The 22,301-nt window shown below is 43.6% G+C and overlaps 1 protein-coding gene across 4 annotated transcripts in view; it reads right to left on the reverse strand.

The window, feature by feature from the left end:
* LOC146808958 (chemerin-like receptor 1) overlaps positions 1–22,301 on the reverse strand; it is a 117,493-nt gene that overhangs the window by 43,255 nt on the left and 51,937 nt on the right. For 2 of the 4 annotated variants that reach the window (XM_085615753.1, XM_085615754.1), the window contains one exon: positions 17,953–21,477. The exons of 1 other annotated variant lie outside the window; for it this stretch is intronic. In XM_085615753.1, coding sequence (XP_085471879.1) covers positions 19,420–20,910 — 1,491 coding nt within the window. In that variant the 5' untranslated portion in view covers positions 20,911–21,477 and the 3' untranslated portion in view covers positions 17,953–19,419. Of the gene's footprint in view, positions 1–1,603; positions 1,663–17,952; positions 21,478–22,301 lie in introns of those variants that run through there. One more of the 4 variants, XM_085615756.1, reaches the window with a different exon arrangement.

A 22,301-nucleotide genomic window follows, 5' to 3' on the forward strand; every position in this document is an offset into this window, starting at 1 on the left:
TTTGATTGATAAACAGAAATTAATGTCCATGAAAGTTGCAACAAACATATTGAACAATTAGCACAGTTACCGTTTTCTGTGGCAGAAACCGATACCGCTGGGTGGTTGATACATGGGGTTATTTCACTGCCTATCTCACTTGGTCAGTTCACAGCATGCATGGAACATCATCCCATCGGTAGATAGGAGCCTTTGGGATATAATTTTATTCATGAATTGTGGATTTTACCTTTCACCTACATATGTCAGTGCATGGATAAAGACGTTTTCCTCTCAGGGGAGGACTGCAATTCCACAGTAGGACATTCCCGAGACTGTAAACAAGTTAAGCTTCACAGAGCCTGTAATGTTTCAACCCCTAATCTGACTTGTTTTTTAAGAAGTACCCCTGTCCTGGCTATTATTCCCATATTAATGTTGCTTTCTAACGCTAGTTATCTTAATTTGAATAACCATGACTGCTGCAGCTTGAGAGCTGGCATCCCATATATAGTAACAATTTCTCAACATGTTACATGTTGCGGCAATGTCCTGCTTCCACCCCCCCATGGGATTGTCGATAGTTCGCTTTGTCCTTCCATTCCAAATTTGAAAACAGATTTCAACAATCTTAGCAAACTCAAAGTGCTATTGTTTCAACAAGAAGTCGCTCTCACAGAGACTCGAGAGACCTTCAATTGCAGGTGGCAAGAACCACAAGTGAGATACACTTGCTGCTAAACATGAATCTCCCACTCAATTTTGGAGAATTATTACATAATATATTTAATGCTTCGGATACAGTGGACCTTGCCCACTTTTTAAACTCATGGGATCCAGCCTTGTTTCTTTCTTTCAGACTATTTTTGGAGTAATACCGGCCTATATCCATTCTATTTTTTCCAGGGCCTTCAGAGAGTTCCCCCTGGTTCTCCTGTTGATTTGCGGCTTGCTGGTTCTCCTGCTTCACAATGGACGCTCGATTTGTGGAGCTGCCAAACCTAGTCCAGTTGCAACTGTACAGTGATGTCCTTTGTCATCGACAATTGGCTGACCTTCCATTATGCCTACTTCACCTGCATGCAGCCTGTGTTCCACTGCCTACGGTGCCCTTTTCAATGAGCCCTGTATGTCTGCCTCTCCTGTACCACACATGCCACACGCTGCCCTGGATTACGATCTGTTATTGGGTCCGTTGAAGGCCCATGACCAGGAATGTGCCATGGGTAGGCACCTGTTGTGCGATCCTCTGCTTGGACCAATGGTAGACTTTAGTACCTGTGCCCATGTGCAGTGCCTCATAGCTCAGAGTTTCATCGAAGTTGACACAGGTTGCCGTGAGATGCTTCTAACAGCCTATAGATATGAGGAGCATGTGTGGTTGTTCGACCTCCCCCATGCGATGGCATATCTTTTTACAATGGCTGGAACAGACAACATTCTGGAGATCATGGCATTCTGCTTTTCCCGCAACATTTTTGTCTCCGAAGACTAACTATGAATGGATGGGTGTTGAGAGCCCAATTAGAAAAATATATTTTTTTTAATTGAAAAATATACATGCAATACAAAAGAAAAGTTGGGCTTCATAATCATATTGATGAGACACTTTGCCTCTGCTTACCTTCGACTTCTGTCTGGGATATGGCTAACGTCCTGGCCAAGGGGAGGGTATCACGTGGCCTGTAGGGACATTGTCGTTTTCACTAAGTTAGCATGAGCATGTTGCATTGCACATGTTACTAGACGTCTTTATGTTTACAATAATTTTAATGACTGCTTTTCACATGTGAACTCATCGCTGTGTTCACTCTCTGCATGTTCCGGGGAGTTTGACTGCCCATTATGTGCAAGGTCGAACAACAATGCCCCTTGGATTTTTGTTCTGGTCAGACCTTAGCCCTTAGACAAAACATACCAATGCAGCTGTTGTTTGGACAAATGTACTTGGGTTTTATTAGAATACCCAAATGGGTAGCACACACTTGGAGATGGACCTTACCAGGGAGAAAAGAAGAGCGAGACAGCACCTATGATGTAGATCTACTATCTATAGGCTAAGATATGGGTTGTGCTGACAAAGTCCAGAGATCTTCTATTATATAATAATACTTCTTCTCAGCAAGGGGAGGGAGGATAGACACTTTACATTTTCTCCATTGTCTTTTTATGATGACATCTCCCTTTATAATATATGGACTAGTTGCTTATGCTGACTGTTTCCTGCTTATCGTGGCATATATACTGCATGTTAGGACACCTTAGTTCAAATAAATATTTTAAACTGTTTCGTGTCTCTGTCGGATCTTATTGTGGACAAGTACAAGAGTGCGATCAAAAGGGTGTGTCTTGTTTCCGTGATTCCTGAGAGATCTGGGAGTGTTGTGTTCTGGGGTGTCTAATCATTTTCCACACTGTGAGTGATTAGGAGAGTAAGTGAGACACTATAGCTAGTTGGTCCTGGGCTCTTGGATACTCAGGTGGTAGGATGACTCATTCCTATACACCAAGGTCCCATATTCCTGCGAATAGTTCTGTATTTTGCAGAATTCCTACAACAACCTCAAATGCACATGATCTCTGCCATACGCTGGACAGGTTTGACAGAGCTTAGCACCTTGCTGCGGTCTTCACCCACCCTTCCACAGGGGACCAATCCTCCCACCATGAACATACTTTGGACATACACAGTGGAGATTGTTGGCAAGGCCTTGTGTCACAGCAAACCCTGCATCAGATTTTGTCCAATCTCCATACCAGGCCTGGGTGTAGTTCGCGGAGTTTTGCTACGCAGAACTCAGCGAAGTGACAAAAAAACTCAGCGGAGATCCACAAGTGGTGGACTGGAGTGGGAACTGCCATTCGCGCTGGTCTTCCTGCCGCTCAGGTAGAAATTCCACTAGATTGGAAGCTCGCGAACTTACCGTCCACGAGCAAGAGCGGGGAATAAAATGTCCAGTGCACTACGTGAAGCAGAGTTTTTTGCACTACGTGGAGTGTAGCGTGCAGACAACTCAACAAACTCTGCAAACGGAGCAGAGTTTACTGCCCAGGCCTAGCCAGACACCATGCACAATACCCTGCATGTGGCTAACGCTAGCTGTACATGGCCTACGGTCATACAAAGCACTGTATTTGTGCTTGGACACATATCTCAGCCCCCCTGAGCACTGATTGTGTTGGAAGAGGTATCATTGGTAAGGGAAGAAGCTTTGATTTTCAATGGTATTTCTGCCCAATGGATCGCTGCTTTGAGTTTGCCACAGGAGAGCAATCCCCAAGCAGGGATCCACACACACACATCACCAGGGATTTTGGAGTGCAGCCCATTATGCAAGGGTTTGTGCTCCCCCACCCCTCCAAATTTTCAGTCTTTCTGTCCAGGGAGACGATGGGGGTTATTACAACCAATCTGAACCAAGGGGGTCGGAAAACCCACTTGACACAAGGGATATAAACATTATTTGAAATAGGAGGGGTAGGGGCTGCCCACCGTGGGCATTGCCATGCCCACCCCTAAAGGGTCAAACAGTCTTTCTGTATACCCCAGGGAACTGATTGTTCTGCCTCTCCAGAGAGCAGAAAGCCCACTAGACCCCATGAAAATTTATGAAAATACAGAGGGGTGGGGGCTGCCCACCATGGTCATGGACGTGTCCCGCCACAAAAAAGTGCAACAGTTTTTCTACACCCCTGGGGCTGGAGCGGGCTATTATCCCCCATCTGCCTACTGGTGGGGAGGGGGCAGAAGACACTCTAGACTCTAGAGTTGGAAAAAATAATTAGAAAATTGAAGGGTGGGGCTGGTTACCATGGCTGTGGCCAGGCCATTCTACAACCCCTAAAAGGGTAAAACAGACTTTCAGTTTCCCCGGGGGCAGATTGGAAGTTTGCCCCAATCTCCACTGCCTGAGGGGCTGAAAGCCCACTAGACACAATGGAAATGTAGAACAAAGACATAGGGGTGTGGGTTACTCATCATGGGCTTTGCCATACCCCCTCCCCACAAAAGGGCACAGCAGGCTCTCTGCCTCCTAGGTCCCTCCTTAGAGGTGACAAGATAAGAGTATTTGCCCCAATCTGTTCTCCAGGGGAGCAGAAAACCAACTAGACAATAGGGGTTATATGATAATTAGAAAAGGGAGGCTGTTCACCATGGGCATGGTCCATAATCAAACAGTCTTTCTACTCCCCCTTAAGGACAGATTGGAGGTGCAAGGAGAGATGGTGCGATTATCCCCAATCTGACCCCAAGTAGCAGAAAGCTCACTAAACACCAAGGATAAAATAATCTTCAGAAAAAGGAGAGGAGGGGGCTGCCTACCAAAAAGTGTGCAGCAGCCTTTCTGCCTCAAACGGAGGGCAGATTGGAGGTTTGCCTCAATCTGCCTCCACAGCAGAAAGTGCAGAAAGTCTGCTAGACACCAGGGAATTCAAAATAGTACCAAAATAAAACGAGGGGGTGGCTTACCTGGAATTGAACCATAGCCCCCCTCCCACGAATGGGCAATAGAGTCTTTCTAGGGGATACCTACAAGACCCAGATATTTCAGAAAACTAGGCACCAGGGGTAGTCCACAGTGTTGTGCTGCACAACCCCACTTGTGTAGCTGGGTTTAGTGCCTGCAAAGATGGATCAAAGCAGAGTCAATGTTAAGCCTAACAATGCACTCCCACTTACCTCCGTTTGGTCTGCTCCTGTCAAGGGCAAGAGGACCAGCAGCAGTGGCACAGCATTATAATTGGGACTAATGGAGCATCGCTGGGTGGTAATAACAGTGTGGACTGCTGTGGATTTTGAAAGATTCCATCACAGATATGGAAGGAAAATATGTGATTTTATGCAAAGTTTGAGGTTTGCAGGGCATTGTGGATAAGAAATCCTTGTTAGATCCACATTCCACACAAGACAGATCAACCTAGAATTCTCTGGGTGTCTAGTTTAAAAAAATGTCTATGTTTGGTAGATTTCCATGGGTGGAGGGCGCTAATGGCCTGAAGTACCACAGCTATACCTATTGTTGATCAAACTACATAGTGCTTGAACGCCTTTTGCATCGCAGTCTCTTGCCCCACCCACACAAGTCATGTAACATTAGTATTAGGAGACGTGTAGGATATCTTGATGGTATAGCATTTGTGGATTCCCACAGATTTTTGAGCTTTCCTGCACAGATATGTGAACAAAATGTGTGTTTTCAACATTTGTGGTTTGCAAGGGCTATTCAATATGAAAACTTAGTGAGAGCCATGCAAGTCAAGCAAGTCACCTCACCCTGGATTGGCCCAGGTGTGTAACTGAGGTGCAGGTTTTCATAGTGGCTGCCTGAGCTAGGGCCCATAATCCACAGCAATACAATTTGCAAATAAAGGGTCAATTTTCAATGGAAAAATGTGATGTGCCCATGTTGCTTTTTGGGCCCTTTCCTGTTGTGTGTATTGGGCCCACCCACATATGTTAGGTACCATTTGTATTGGGAGACTTGGGGAAATGCTGGATGGCAGAAATCTGTGACTCCCCACAGATTCCAGATGTTTTTGTCACAAAACTGTGAGAAAAATGTGTGTTCTTAGTCAAAGTTTGAGGTTTGCAATGGATTCTGGATAAGAAATCCTGGTGAAGGCCACACATGTCACTTCACTCTAGATTTCCAAAGGTGTCTATTTTTTTAACATGTGCAGGTTTGCTAGATTTCCCTAGAAGCCATCTGAACTACGGCCCAAAATCCAGAGGTACCCAGACTGAAAAAAAGAGTCATTTTCAGTGGAAAAATGTGATTTGTCTATGTTATGTTTTGGGCCATTTTTTGTCACTTGCACTTGGCCTACCTACACAAGTGAGGTAAAACATTTTATCAAGGGACATGTGGGAACACAGAATAGTAAAACTTGTACTATTGCCAATTAGATTTCTCTGCATTTGTGCCTTCCAGATATAAGCCAATGTGTAAGAAAGTAGACAATTCAAAAAATGCCCTCTGAAGAGCATGCTAGTATGGGTACCCACAAATTCACAGATGTACAAATAATCACTGCTCATAAACTCAGTATCCGGTGTATATTTCAGCAATAGGTTTCCTTCATACCCATTTTTCACTCTTACTATTTTACCATATGAATTGCTCTATATTACACAACAAATTACCATTGAGGTACAGCTCAATTGTTGGCTCTAGGCTTCTTAGGTCATTGAACGACCTATAAAACCTATGTATCCTCACAACTAGAAGAACCTAGGGGACATAATGGTATATTGCTTTTGTAAATCAGCCATTGTGACAAGAAGGTACAGACCAAAACATTGTCACAATGGCCATTTTCTCCTACTAATTTTCATTATGTTTTTATTTCAATAGTTATTATTTCAGAGAACACTTTGAGCGATCTACACGAATGGCCCCTTGCTGAATTGTGTTTGCTTTTCAGAAATCTATAGCCATCCAGCATCACCTAGGATTCCATACTGGGATTCACCACAAATTAGAAATAGGTTGAAATTAAAACAATATGGAAACAAGCATTGGCATAGCCAATAGGTCTCGCTTTTGGGACCTTATAAGTATTTAGTTATGCAGCACAATATCCTTGGTGCAACAACATCAACTGTTGCATGGCTAAGCACTTATAAGGTCCCAAAGGCTGGACCTATTGGCTATGCCAATGCTTGTTTTCTATGAAGCGGACGTAAAACCACACCTAGTAACTCTAAAATGGACACCAAAAACTGAAAAGCCCATGCTGTGCAGGAACTGTGATGCATGCACACGGGAGCACATGTTGTGCCCTCCTGTGTGCATCCCCATGCATAGGAGGCACAGGGGGCCCTGCAGGGCCTCCTTTGTTTCCTCTCCACCACAGTGTTTATGGAGGAGGAACCTCCTTTACACTCCTGGTGGAGAGGAAACCCCTAATATGCTTGGCGGGACTGCAACCGTCCCGCCTAGCATATTGCGGCCTAGTGAGCCTCAACACTGACAGGGAAAGCAGTTCTCTGGCGGCTGCGGCGGGACTGTGGCAGTCCCACTGCCCGACTCATAATAGAGCAGTCAGTGGACCACCAGACTCCTAATCAGGGCCTAAATAAGAATTAGTTCTATGTGTGGTCACTTATTAAACAGTTTTATGCATGGCCACGGGGTTAAAGTAGTTACATGTGTGGTCACTGGACATGAAATAGGCTTGTGTGTAGCCACTAGATATAAAATAGTTCTTCTGTGTGGACAATAACTACAGCAAACACTTCGCCTTAACAGATGTGCGAAATTACCAGGTGACCTCTGCATACTTCCCTGTGTTGGTTTGATCTTTTGAAATGTAGGAACACTGCGTATCCTTTGGGTGAGATTTTTGAAGCGCCTAAAGGCATTTTATTTTATTAGTGACGACCAAGGCGCTTTTACCTTTCCTGTTGAAGGTGTCACGAGATAAGTGTGCTTTTGAGTGTGTGCCGCGGTGCAAGCTTGTTATGAAATGGGAATGCGAATGATGCTTCGCTGTTATTCCCTTAGATTGAAAAGAAGCAGCCGGCAAAGCACAGTACTCACAGATATAATGCTCAGTAGGCCGGGCTCATTAAGCATGCGCCGACAATAATTTATATTCATCTTGAAATTAAATAAGCAGTCATCGAAACAACGAATGTTCTGTGTGCTTTTTAATTTCACACTTGAGAAGCCACGGTTGCTCTTTATATCCAAAGCATCTGTAAGAGCTGGTTATAAATATTGGGATTTCAGTGTGGCGAAAATGTTATACAGATGTGAAAGAACAACCTCTATTAAATAAATCCCAAGCTGGCCTCACTTGGTTTGAATTGCATTTTCAATGAAGTCACATTTTTGAAGTAAGCACTGTCAAAGCCAATAGGTCGGGCTTTAACGTTCCTATGCATATAAGCACAGGCCTTCACAAATGCTGTTTTATAGGATTTTGCATGTACAAATACTTTTTATAACGTGAAAGCCTCACCTATTGGCTTTGCCAGTGCGGGGGGGCTTTCTGTATACAATGCATATAGGAGAAACAAATTGAATATGACAAACAGCATGATGCATTGTGTAGTTTTCTAATATAAAATAGTGCCTCGTGCATTTCAGCGGATACACTTCCTGTCAGGCGGAATGATAAACCAAATAGCCAAAGCGTTAGGTGAGATGTTAGTACACCTCTAGGTGAAGCTTAAGTCTATTCTATGTATATGTAAAAGAATTGGTAAAAATACATCTTGCAGGTGGCAGCACTGTCAAGCCAGACGTAGCAAAAAGCACGATTCCTAATGACATTGGGTGGTCTCTGGTGTGGCTTTTCCACAGGCAAGGTAAGGGAATGTTCTTCGGTACTGTCTAGTGGCGTCGCCATTCATTGTAAAATGCCTTGAAAATAGCACATTGTAAGAGTATGTGGAGCGCTTCACGCGGCAATTTGTTTATTCCGTAGTGTTGACAAACTTTGGATTGTTTCTGCCTCATCTTCTTGGGTCTGACTCACCGCCCTGGGTTATAAACAGTTCTCTATATTTTGAAAAAAAATCCTGAAGTTATGGACTTGAGAAAAACTCCCATGGGTACTTCTGGAAATCTGTAACCCACCCTCAGTGGTCCGTTATAACCAGATGTGTCTCCAATGCACACTGTGCCCTAACTAGGATGAAAGCTTGTCTTGGGTTGCTGCAGCGTGGAATACAAAATCCCTCTCTCCGTCACAGACCAAAGATCTCACAAACACACACATTCAATACATTCACTGGTGGGGCCCATAACACCAACATTCACTCACCATCAATCTGTGTTTTCCGGGAGGCGGTTATTTTCCAAACGCTGACATGAAAGGAAATACCTCTTTACCCTAATGAGCAATAAATCTACTTAACCTTTGACTCATTAGGCCCTAAATTCCACCTTTGGCATTCCTCTCATAGATTGGCAATGGATCTGCTAGTTGCTGGTTTACATGAATTTCTAATTCTCAATTCATTTAAAATTAATACATTTTCTACGAATAAACAACCCAACTCCTTTGGTAGTTAATCAAATCAATCTTTATCTAATTAATGCAAGTTAAATCATTTGTTATTCCAGCCGCCAATCATCATATTTACCTATTCTGGCTAATTGTCGTCCTCTAAGTCAAAATTTAGGCATCAGTTCAGTCTGTCAGAGATTTCAGGGAAACAGCTGTCCTGCAGTGTCACCGTCCTCTCCGTCAGCATAACGTCAGGAAGTCAAGAGTTCGAAGAAGGGTCGCAAAACGTCGATAAACCTCACTATTCTACCATAATTTATAGTGATTTCAATGTCATAAAGTAACAAATATTGGTTTCCGGCTTCCCTGATTGGTTGATCAGGAATCATCCTACTGAGTTCACACGAAAATTTAGTCCATAGTCATCACACTTGTTAGTTCCGGTTCTCTTAAACAGTCTTTATTCAAAAGTAGCTGGCTGGCTTCCCAGTGCATCCTTGAAGGGTACATGTTCTTCTGGGGTCAGGTCCAGGCCACAGTTGCTAGCGGTGACGCATGCGCACTTCACCCAGAACCTCGTGTAACGGCGTCAGTCACGTCAGATACAGAAGGCAGACATTTTGTGGTAGGCCCAAATGGTCAACTTAAGCAAAGAAACACAAAAAACCCCGTAATTAATACATAGGAATGGCTACTAAAATGGTATTCCCTCGCTAATACCCATATGTGTGTGTATTTATCTAGTAAAAAGCAACACTCAGAGCGGTTTATACTCACTGAATAAAGCACAAATCACAAATATGTCACAAAAGCAACATATATCATGCAATATTCTAATTGTCTATCATTAATATGAGTACAGAGTTTAGTTTACGTATCAATTAAGCCATGCAAATGCAATTCCCACATGTAATTCTCTTGTTAATATAGTTGGTGAGTTATCACATCAAACAGATTAGTAATATTACAGTTAATTGATTATTCGGATTAATATAAACATGCAGAATGGGTGGGGGGTATACAAAATGTTGCACTTCCCGCTCCAGCAATCCCCCCTTTGGTGATTTTATCACCATATCAACCAAAAATGTTGTTCTTTCTTTTACGGAAATTTTTAAATGTTTTCTTGCTCTTAATCACAATTCAGTTTCCCCTGTGTCTCCTCTTTTTGCTGATTCATACAAACTCTCCTTCCACTCTTCCAATTCTATCTCCTCAAACTCTCTTTCTTGATTCTTATCTTTTCTTCTCAATTTTTCTCTTTTTAATCTTTTCTTGTTCTTATTATTTCTACAGCAGATACAACCTAATCTTATCACTAATATTATGAAAATCACACATGTTAATGAAAACAATATTTTACCTATAAACGTACTACCTAGTTTAACTAAGACATTTTTAATAGCAGCTATTTTCTTTCCGATCTTTTCCCAAACACCTTCAACCTCCAGTGGTGCAATTTCATCATGCAATTCTGTAATATTCCTAATATACATTTTCAGATCTTTACTTTCGTCAGGAATGTAAGTACAACAATGTTGAACCTTCAGCATTCCACAGACTCCACCCTCTTTTTCCAATAATATATCAAGGGCAAGTCGATTTTGCATTACCATATCACGCATGGCAACCATTTCAGTGTATACCAATAAAAATCCTCCAGCGGTGCTTGTTGACAAGCGATCCACTACTGTTGATAATTTTCTAATTTTGTTTGCATTCAAAGATATTCCCACTGCTGGTATCAATGCTCCAAAAATGTCACCCATTATTTCTGTCCAAGATTCTCTTTTACTACGTACTAAATGGTTACTTAAACTATGTACACCATCTTCTCCTCTATCCATATGAAACATTTTCGGAAAAACCAGGCCTACATAACATGTGCCATACCAATGGTCTGGCAAACGATAATATGCCCTGTTCCCACAAATAAAATATAATCCAGGAAAGGCTGGATCTTTTCCACCTTTAAATCCCCATCCACCCATGATTCGGTATGTATCATGGCACTCACTATTACCTAAAAAATAGTTATCGTACACAGTTTGATTCCTTCGATTACAAAATTTCCCTTTCTGAGGCCAATCTAAAGCTATAGTTGGACTAGCTTCTCCTTTCAAATGTTTTTCCCTTTCCACATCCCAGACTGTTTTCTCTACTTTTCCTTCTGCTACCTTTCATTGCATTTTCAGTCTCCTTTCTTCAACCATGTCTAAGAATGTCTTTTCCTCTTTCTTCAAACTGCAAGTCAAATTGTTTCTAAAAATGTATTCTAATGTTAGTTCCTTAGTTTCTAAGAAAAATTCACCTAATACCTTACCAGGTTTTACCTTGTTTAGTTTGTTAATGGCAGGTACTTGCGCAAAAATGTTATCTACATCTGAAAAATAATATTCTAATTTTCCTGTCTGATAAAATAAACTAGCTATTACACTACAAGTTATTCCATACGTTGCTGGAAGGTGATGATAAGTCACTCCCTCGGAAACAGAGGCAGGTAACTGCATGCATACGTAGCAGTCCCTTACATCCATTGTTTTTACATATTCGTACAATAATTTTGAAAACACATTATTAGAAAAATCAGTTATAGACCTGTCTTTATGTAAATAATTATTATCTATTCTAGTCGGACCTACCTTTTGAGTTTTCTCTATGTTAGTTTTATTCTCAATATGTCCTTCTAATGTATCTATAGTGACTTTAAAAGAAATCAGAAGAGCAAGTATGCTCCACAGAACCATTAATAATCCTGTACAACAACACATTTTACACCATCTTTTCATGAATGTACATCTACCTTTGCTACTATCTATGTTAGCCATCTTCGTTAAACTGGACCATGTCTTTTGACTTAGCCTCTTCTACTTCACAACTAGTTTCCTAACCTAAGGCTCTAAAACCTATTTTGTTCTACCAGTATTTATCCTTTGATTTTAATTTATTAGTTCTTCATCAACAGCTTTCTTAATTTATTCAGTTTGGCATCTCGTCATTCTTCACTTTCCTCTCATCATCCAAATACAGAATTTCCTGAAATTCCGTTTCTTCTTCCCCGATGTCGGACAAGATAACTCTCAGGATTTCTGATTCTTCTTCTTCTTCAACCACTTTCAGTACAGCCTCCTCTGGATTTCCTTGACTATCTGCCTCTTTTCCCTTTTTCAGGCAGAGCCACGTACGTCCATTCCGGTGACTTATACTTCTGGTTAGGTTTCCTTGTTCTTTTACTTTCTTTATTCTCAATTGTTTCTTCTTCTTTTGATTTTTCTTGACTTGTCACTTCATTCACCTGTTCAGCTCTTGGCGAATTCACTCATGTCAGCCGATATCTCAATTTCTTTATTTTATTTGGCCAAACGTCATCCTTTGCAACTCTTTTTACCTCACATCCTTTGTCGTTCTTTTCATTCCTCCAAGCTCTCTTTCTTAGAACTCGACCTTCAGGTATTTCATTTTCGCTTTCTTCAGACTCTGTCTCAACTTTCTTTCTCTTTTCAACAATTTCCTCTTCCACCACTGGTTTTGTTTTCCCTATTTCTGTCCCTCCTCGAGTCTCCGACATGCAATCTTCCTGCTGGCTACTTGTCCCTTCACCTAACTGGATGTTGTTGTTCCCTACACCTCCTCGGGGTTCTTCCGCAAAAATCTGTCCCTCTCTCTCTGCACCTGTCCCTTGTTCACTTGAATTTGTTATTTCAGGTGGAATTTCTCTCAGTCTCTCATCTGGCACTTCCTTTTCATGAATTTCTTCATTATTTTTTCCTCTCTGCTTTCTGTGCTCTTTTCTGGGACCTTGTGTTTCTTTTTCATTTCCAGAATCTGAACTGGAATCAGAACTCTGCAATCTTCTTCTCAGAGAGCTGCTTCTGGGGACTAAAGTTAGACTTGGTTCTGTTTCCCCCCTTTCAGAATTTTCTTTTGTTTTTGACTCTTCGTCATCTGACTCAGTACTTGATTCTGATTCATCAAAATATTCTTTTTCTGAGCTGTCCACTGGATTTGGAATTCTCAATGTCTGACTTGCATGGATCCAGTTTTTCAATCAAGCATACTTCACAGTTGTTATCGTGTTCAGAATGACTTGTCTTGGTTTTCCCCACCTCGGAACCAAACAATTTCTTCTTCTGTGGACCTTTATCCTTACCCAGTCTCCTGGGCTCAAATTATGGGCTGGCTTCTTTTCAAGGGTGGTGGCATCCACTCCAACCTGATGAAACACAGAATGAACTGCGTCAGCCAGGCTTTTACAGTATTCCAACACCATGTCATCAGTTATAGTCATCAGCTTGTTGACTGGTATAAATACGTGTCTCATGGCGCGTCCCATGATTATCTCGTGTGGACTTAACCCTGTAGTTCTGTCTGGAATTGATCTAATAGTCATGAGTACTAGAGGCAAGACATCAGACCATTTCATACCTGTGGCTAAACACATTTTCCCTATTCTATATTTGATGGTACCATTCATTTGTTCAACCACACCAGAAGCCTTTGGTCAGTAGGCACAATGTAGTTTCTGTTGTACATTCAATGCTTCACAGATTAATTTTACAATTTCATTATGAAAATGTCCTCCTCGGTCTGATTCAATTGTCACTGGGAACCCAAACCTAGGGATGAACTCTCTCAGCAGTAGCTTGGCTACTGTCATCCCATCATTTCTCCTTGTTGGAAATGCTTCCACCCACCTAGAGAATAGGCAGACCATAACCAAAACATACCTCAGTCTGTTACAAGGAGCCATCTCAATGAAATCTACTTGCATTCTGGTAAAAGGCCCTCCTTCTCGGCCTATTGTTCGTAGACTCACTACTGTCTTTCTTCCACGATTGTATTGCTGACATATTAGGCATCTTTGACAAAGACTTTCTCCTACAAGTCTGAATTTTCCACTGTACCAGGTCTGCTTAAATGACCTGATCATGGCGTCTCTCCCTACGTGTCCCTGGCCATAATACATCCGTGCCATGGTAGACATCATGCTATCAGGCATAACTGGTCTTCCATCTCGATAGACTCACACATGATCCTTCTCTCTTGGTGCACATCCTGCTTTTACCCACTGTTTCATTTCTTCATCTCCTGCCTCTTTTTGCAATTGTCTTACTTCTTCCCAAGTTCCCACAATGTTAGTGAACATCAATGAGCAAGAAGACATTTCTCTTTCCTTAGCCCGATTGACTGAATTCTGATTTCGTGCACAATACTGTGCCATGTCATTTGCATACTTGTTTCCTGTGACGATATAATCACCACCTTGACTATGAGTAGCACATTTCACAACAGCCAATTGTCTAGGCAGCTGTATCGCCTCAAGCAACTTTCCAACCACTTCAGCATTCTTAATAGGAGTTCCACTCGAAGTTTGGAAACCTCTTTGTAGCCATAGTTGGCCAAAGTCATGGACAACTCCGAAGCCATACTGGCTGTCGGTTATCACAGTCACTCTCACACTCTTCCCAATCTTGCACGCTCTAGTCAGAGCCACAAGCTCTGCTACTTGGGCCGATTTTACTCCTTTCAGATAGGATGCTTCCATTACTGCTGCAACCGTGCACACTGCGTATGCTGCACTCAGCACTCCTTCATCTGTTCTCAGACAAGACCCATCAACGAACATCACAAAATCACTTTCTGGCAAAGGTACATCTTTTATATCTGGTCGTGGTTTTGTATAAAAATCAAGTACATCCAAACAATCATGATCTGCTTCATTTCTTACTTCCACATTTTCAGCATCAGGCAACAATGCTGCAGAATTCACATTCAAACATCTCGCAAGACTCACATTAGTTGCACCTAATATGACCTTTTCACACTTAGTCAGCCGACTGTGTGTCATATACTGAGTACGACTCCTTGTTAACAGGATCGCTACAGCATGAGGTACAAACACTTTCAATGGATATTCCATCACAATCCCTTCACTCTGCTCTAAACTGCGGCATGTAGCAGCTACTGCTTTCAAACATCCAGGTAAAGCTAAAGCTACTGGATCTAGCATTGATGAAAAATACGCAATTGGTCTCCTCAGTTTTCCATGCTTCTGTATCAGCACAGAAAGTGCACAACCATTTCTCTCACTGCAATACAACTCAAACTCTTTCTCATAGTCGGGCATACCTAATGCTGGTGCTTCACACAAACCATCTCTCAATCGTTTAAATGCTGCCAAATCTTCCTTGCTTAAATCAATGGGGTCTTTCACATCACTTCTCGTCAGTCGTACCAAAGCTTTTGCTATCAAGGAGAAGTTGCTAATCCACTGACGACAGTATCCAACCATTCCTAAAAACATTCTCACCTCTCTTTGTGTCATGGGAGCTCTCATTCCTTTTATGATTCTGATTCTGTCTATTGTTATTTTTCTTAGTCCTTTCTCAATGTTGTGTCCTAAGTACTGTACTTCCTTTTTGCAAAACTGTAATTTCGATGGTGATACTTTAAGTCCTCCATTTGCCAAATAATTTAACAAGGCTATTGTGTCTACCTCACAGGCTTCACGGGTTTTTGACGCCACCAAAAGGTCGTCAATGTATTGGACCAACACTGAATTCTCGGGCATTTCTAGACTCTCCAAAGACTTTTTCAATAGGTGATTAAAGATTGAAGGGCTTTCTGTATAGCCCTGTGGAATTCGGCACCATGACAAAATACGTTCGCCAAAACGAAACGCAAAAATTTGCTGACTGTCGTGGTGTAACGGGATGGAAGAGAAAGCATGGCACAAATCAATCACCGGATACCATTCTGCATCATGGAGAATCTGATATAAAATCACTGATGGATTTGGTACAATGGGACAACATGATACCACAATTTTATTCACTTTTCTCAGATCATGTACTATTCTGAATTTCCCACTAGGCTTTTTCAGTCCCATTATTGGTGAATTACATGGACTACTCATTATTTCTCTCAAGATCCTGTACTGCTCGATTTTCCCGGCCTTCGTGTGTTGTAGAGCGATCAATATGACTTCAGTCTCTTTCCATCCAAGTCTAAGGATTAGAGTAGTGAATAGAGCCTATTTAGTAGACACTTTGACATGATCCCGTGCTCCTACCCATAGATCAGGGCCTACATACATAGCCTAGGGGATAGATTCGTTAGTATTAAGGTTAACCTGCCCTATAGTGAGGGTATTTCATGGAGTTGTGCTGAATTCAGGCCTGGTAGGCCTCAGACAGAAGAGACTCCATCTTTCTTTCTGCTCCGGCAGCTTGGGATGCTTCTAGGTCAAATGTAATGTTTTAGTTATGAGGTGTTATTCGCTCGGAGAGAACCAGTTCAGGCCGGCCCTTATCGAAGGAATGTATTTCTCCCCTGCCGAAGACACTACATCAGGCCGGCCGGCTGGGAACGTGTCCTTGGCACGGGGAGGTACAGGAATTTGGTGGGCGGCAGGTTTCGAGCTGGAAATTTCCATGAGGGAATGCACTTCTATATTAGTGAAAGTCTGAGTTAGATATGGGCACTTGCTTCTAGTCCGTAGGCGGCATCTGGCCGTTAGCAGTAAAGCTACTACTTATTCCAGGGAAGACAGATGGCGAACCTGAATCTAAAGAGGAGAGAGTAGCCGATGAGGAAGAGGTTCCAGTGACTCGGAGAGGGAGAAGGGAGTAGATCCGCGACTGCGGAGGTGTGACTTCCAGGCAAAGCCGAGGCACAGACGAGAAGGGAACCTAGATGATCATTGAGCACAGGCTACATACGACTAAGGTGATGTCGACCCCTTTTCTATTGAAGTGTGTAACTTAACCTTTTACTTTCCTTGCAGGTTGTATATATGATGTATTCTGTGAATGTGCATGTGGCATTTAAATAAAGTATTTAGCTTGTCGTGAGTTAGCATGTGTTGTGTATCTTTGTATAGGAGGATAGCCTATTCTTTTAGTCAGAGTTAACTCGGCATGAACAGATGTTAATCCTGGTCAGGTAAGTGGTAACTGAATGAGGGGGAAACGAACCCCTCGAACTAAAGAACAGGTTGTGCTCAACTAATAGTCTCTGTGTGATCTGATATATATAGTAATCCCGATTCCCCTGTCGTGTACTACGGTAATAATAGGATGAGCTCGTGCTGTGTGTTGCTGCCGCCTAGGTAGGAGATTCTGGGTCTGCCTGAGACCGCGAGACTGTGTGTTGCTGCCGCCTGGGTAGGAGATTCTGGGTCTGCCTGAGACCGCGAGACTGTGTGTTGCTGCCGCCTGGGTAGGAGATTCTGGGTCTGCCTGAGACCGCGAGACTGTGTGTTGCTGCCGCCTGGGTAGGAGATTCTGGGTCTGCCTGAGACCGCGAGACTGTGTGTTGCTGCCGCCTTGGTAGGAGATTCTGGGTCTGCCTGAGACCGCGAGACTGTGTGTTGCTGCCGCCTAGGTAGGAGATTCTGGGTCTGCCTGAGACCGCGAGACTGTGTGTTGCTGCCGCCTGGGTAGGAGATTCTGGGTCTGCCTGAGACCGCGAGACTGTGTGTTGCTACCGCCTGGGTAGGAGATTCTGGGTCTGCCTGAGACCGCGAGACTGTGTGTTGCTACCGTTTGGGTAGGAGATTCTGGGTCTGCCTGAGACCGCGAGACTGTGTGTTGCTGCCGTCTGGGTAGGAGATTCTGGGTCTGCCTAAGACCGCGAGACTGTGCTTGCTGAGATCGCGAGGCTGTGAGGTCTTGATATATATATATAATAGGAATTCCCTGTCCTTAGGTGGTACATATATATGTGGTTATTTAGGTGTAAAAAGGCCCTAGGGAGGGGGTAACGTTCTGGTTTGGGTTAGAAAGGCTCTGTTGAGCGAGTTCCACCTGATCCGAAAACCCAAGCAGAACATTTGGCGTCACAAAATGTTTACGAAACCTGTGTGCGTTGTGATTGTCTTGTGTCTGCTTTCGGCGTATGCGTGGTTTTCTTTGCATTCTTTTTTACATATTTGCGTGTATAGTTTTTTCTCTCTCTCTTTCTCTCTTCCTTTCTTTTCTCTACGTTTCTTTTTCTTTCTTTTTTCGCGATGTTTTCTAAGAAATCTAAATCTACTCTTAAATTGTCCGTTGATATTCCCGGTTGGGATTCAACGCCTTATGGTGCCTTGGCCCGAGAGTGGGCTGACTCTACTGGTCTGAGTGAAAATTGGAACCCTTCTTTGGAGTCGGCGGAACCGGCTGACGTGATCACTTGTTTGCAGACGGCGCCTGTATTGAAGGGTGAGGAGGTTCCCGCTTTGGGGCGCAGAGGTTGGGTTATTCTGTCTGCGTATCGCATTTTGCATGAGAGATTGTTGAAATTACAGATCTCTCTTAAGGATGTGGAAGCACACTTTGTTGAGATTCAGAAATCTAATACTCTATTGCGGTGTCAAAATAAGTTGCTTTCTGACAAACTTGACACTTACCAAACGGTTGCCGAAAGGGCGGCTGTGGGGATTGCTCGTTATAAGTACAAGAACAGGCGTGGTCGAGTTTCGACGCGTAAGGTGCGTCTGGTCGTGGCGAAAGCTGGACTAGATTGGAACCCTGATGAATGGGATGGTAATATCTGGGACTCGAGTACATCTTGTTCCTCGGGTGAGGAGTCTGTTGCGCACGAGTTTTCTCGTTCCCGTCATGAAAGTAAGTCTGCTTCTCGCACCTCTGATGGTGCACCCCGTGATTGCGCTCGTTCTTCGGGCGGGATCGATGCTTCTTACACTGATTGTCCCTCTACTAGTACTGCTCGGGCTCCTTGTGATGCTCGTCCTGCGGTCTCTGCGCATCCAGTTTTTCGTCGGAAGTTGCAGCAGTCTCCCAATGCTCCGCAGGGTGTTTCTTTAGACTGTTTAGAGGATTTTACTCAACAAGAAATTAGTGATATTTTGCAGCGCTTTCGGCAGCGGACTTGATGAATACAAGCCCCAGCTAGGCCCGCAAGAGACAAGGGTTCGCTCTTCTGTAACGCAATCTACAAGGAAGTTGGCACGGAAACTGCAAAGTACAAAGACAACGTTTATTAACCCTTAAGGGTGGTCCTACAATCCACACAACACTCTTCAGTATTGCAAGGAGTAGCACACAGAACTTACATACACAGTCCCCTTATATACACAACAGAGGGGCTCATGAGTGGGTGGATAGCACATGGAGTCGAAGAACATTACCATTTAGGGTCATTCCCGATTCTAAATCAATACATGGGCGGAGCTAACACACTCCTAGAGCCCGCGAAAACACATGGTCAAGCAGAACTAATTATAACAGATGTGGTCAGTTCTGAGCATGCGCCAGATGGACAGGAGGGCTATTTATAAACTGTTGCTAGGCAGATTACAGGAGCAACTAACACAGAGGTCGGACTCTCCTCATGGCGAACACGTGGCAGCATGTCAACACAAAATGGAGTCCAGACTTCGGCCAACATACGGAAGAGAACACGATAAGGGGAAGCATTAATGTTTTCAGTAAATGCTTAATCACGATCTGCTTTAATTTACAACAGACGACCCTTTCAGCATTTACTGAAGACATCCGGCTTCCAGGAATAATCATCGTATATATCAATTATCATCATTCCTTTAACCTCTTTAGCTAGACCCTTCTGGCGAGCAACCTCGGCAATAGCTTTCTTATCTGGAATACAGAATGAAATGCATACAGAACAGCATAATGGTCCACATTGGATACACATACAGAGAAAAAACAGAATTGCTATGATGATACAGAGACCAGTTAAAACCTTCCAACCCCAGGCAGTAACCAACGCCCAAAACCATCCAGAAAAGGACCATGTGCCGTTTTCTGTGTGAATTTCGGCGGCTATTTTATGCAACTTATTAATGGCACTATAAACAGATGGCGTATGATCAGGGATAAACACACAGCAGCTACTTCCGATAATTTTACAAGCTCCTCCTCGATCAGCTAACATCACATCCAATACCATACGATTCTGCAATGCAACTATTCTGGTGATTTGCAGTTCTTCTGTAAGATTCCCAAGAGCAGCAGCGGTCTGATTAGTCACAGCTTCTACCACTCTCGTTAATCTTCGGATTTTCCTACTATTCAAAGCAGCTCCAACAAAGAAGAACAGTCCCAAGTTGAAATCAATATACTGTTGCAAGCTAGTGTCCGTCTGATCTACTTCATTAATAGATAAAGTACGTTTATATCTATTTACAGTCACATTATTCAGCAGTTTCAGATCTTTATGATACGACGCAGGTGCTAGGAATACAGGGGGTAATAGGAATGATACATAGCATACCCCAGACCACCCAGCTGGCAGACGGTAATAACCTTTATTCCCGCACACAAAGTAGGTATTATGGGATGCTAGGAAGGTGCTGTTGTTCAGCCCGTCAATATTTAACACTTTTATACAGTCACTGACACCAACAGGGATGAAACCCACACTCTGGACACACAGGTCCGCTTGGGCTTGTGCCACTTGGATTACAAACTTATCCTTCCCCACAGTGTCTCTAGTGTTTGTGAAGATATAGGGAATGGATTCATTGTCCGGTCGGTACTCTTCCCATTCCCAGATTGTTCCATTCGCTTGTGGGTATCCATTTCTGTCCTGATGACATTCTTTATTAAGTCTGAACAGCAATCGTCCCACTGTCGGCTTCCGAGTAGCAAACAACAAAGTGTACCACGCTCTACAAGAGCCATTGTGAGAGAAAGGAAGTGGTATGAATGGCGTACCTCCTTTCTTCTGATGAGCTGGCATCATCCCACATATCCAGCAGTTCGTAGCGTTCGTAGCAACGTGGGTATGATGCAGCATCTGGATAAAAGTATTATTTAAATAGGACTGTCGATGCTTCAGTTCTTGATACGGCAATGTATAAAAGTAGTGCTCCGCAGGCACCGGAGTCGTCAGCACAAGTGTGTTCCGAGCAGGTGTGACCTCTTCCACAAACCATGTTGTTATGCCAACAATAGCTATTGTTAGCATGAACCCCAACGCACAAAAGATTTTCTTCTTCTCCATGTCAAAAAGAAGCAATACTCTGATATCTTCCTGAAACTAAAAGTCTGTCAGAACTCTTCTCCTTGGGCAGCGGTTGATTTCTTCACCAACGGGCCAAGACGGGTGTCACTACACTAATGCAGGGCTGATCCCCCCCCCTTGCCACAGCGGCTCTCCGTTTCACTAACCCAAGGGCCGTTCTGACAGTATGTCCCGGTACTGAAGATCTCACTTCCTTGGTCGCAGATGATATCGCCTTCCTCCAGAAGTCGTGTGGTCCGAAAAGAGCTCCTCAGTGTCGTTTGGCTTTGCAGCACGGCCTGTCTCTGCTGCCAGGACTTCGCGTTGATCGGTCAGCACGGCAGACTCCACCAATCCGGGCGGCACCTTCCGACAGTGCAGGGAATGGATCCAGTTCTTCCTGTTCGAGACTCGCACTGCCGTCCTCGTCGCAAGAAGAACTTGCTCAGGTCCGGTCCATCGGGGCTCCAGACTGTTCGACCTGTCGAAGACCTTGATCATCACTTGATCTCCGGGCCGGAGACCATGTCCTTCGCCAGTAGACCGATCAGGGAGCGCCTCTCGGACCTGTTGATGAATAGAAACCAAGTTATCCGTTAACTGTGCCAGATAATCACTCATCATCACACAGGGTACATCATACACAGCCTTAGGTCTCGGTGGACCCCAAATATTCATTGGGCGCCCAAACACAATCTCATAGGGTGTAAGGCCGGTTCGAGAGTGTGGCACCGACCTAATGGACAATAACGCCAGTGGCAGGGCGTCTGGCCAAGTCAAAGATGTCGAAGCTTGGATTTTGGCGATTTTAAGCTTCAGTGTACCATTGTACTTCTCGACTAGTCCTGCAGACTGGGGGTGGAACACAGCGTGAAACTTCTGGGTGATGCCTAGGCCCTTCAAGACATACTTTATAACATCCGCTACAAAGTGAGGGCCATTATCACTCCACAGAAGTCTACAGACGCCGTATCGAGGGAAAAACTCTTTCAGCAATAGCTTCGCTGTAGTCATCGCAGTATTGTCTTTCGCAGGGTACGCCTCGACCCATTTACTAAAGGCGCACACCACTACTAGAACATACTTCAAATTGTTACAGCGCTCAAGCTGGATGTAATCCATCTGCAGAACCTCAAAGGGTGCAGTGGGCGTCGCAAATCCTCCTGCTGGAGTTCGCGTGCCTTTCCCTGGGTTATACTTCAGACAGATCATACAGGTCTGTACCACCCTCTTCGCTGTGCTAGCAATCTCTGGATGCTCCCAGACTTGGGTAAGCAATTTTACAATTGCGGAAGCTCCAACATGTGCTAGCCCATGTGCCATTTGAACCATAGGTTGTACGAAAGCCGTGGGTAACTTCCATCTATCCATCTGTTTATTTCTCCAGCAAC

Source organism: Triturus cristatus, chromosome 7, assembly GCF_964204655.1.
Source record: "Triturus cristatus chromosome 7, aTriCri1.1, whole genome shotgun sequence".
NCBI lineage: Eukaryota > Metazoa > Chordata > Amphibia > Caudata > Salamandridae > Triturus > Triturus cristatus.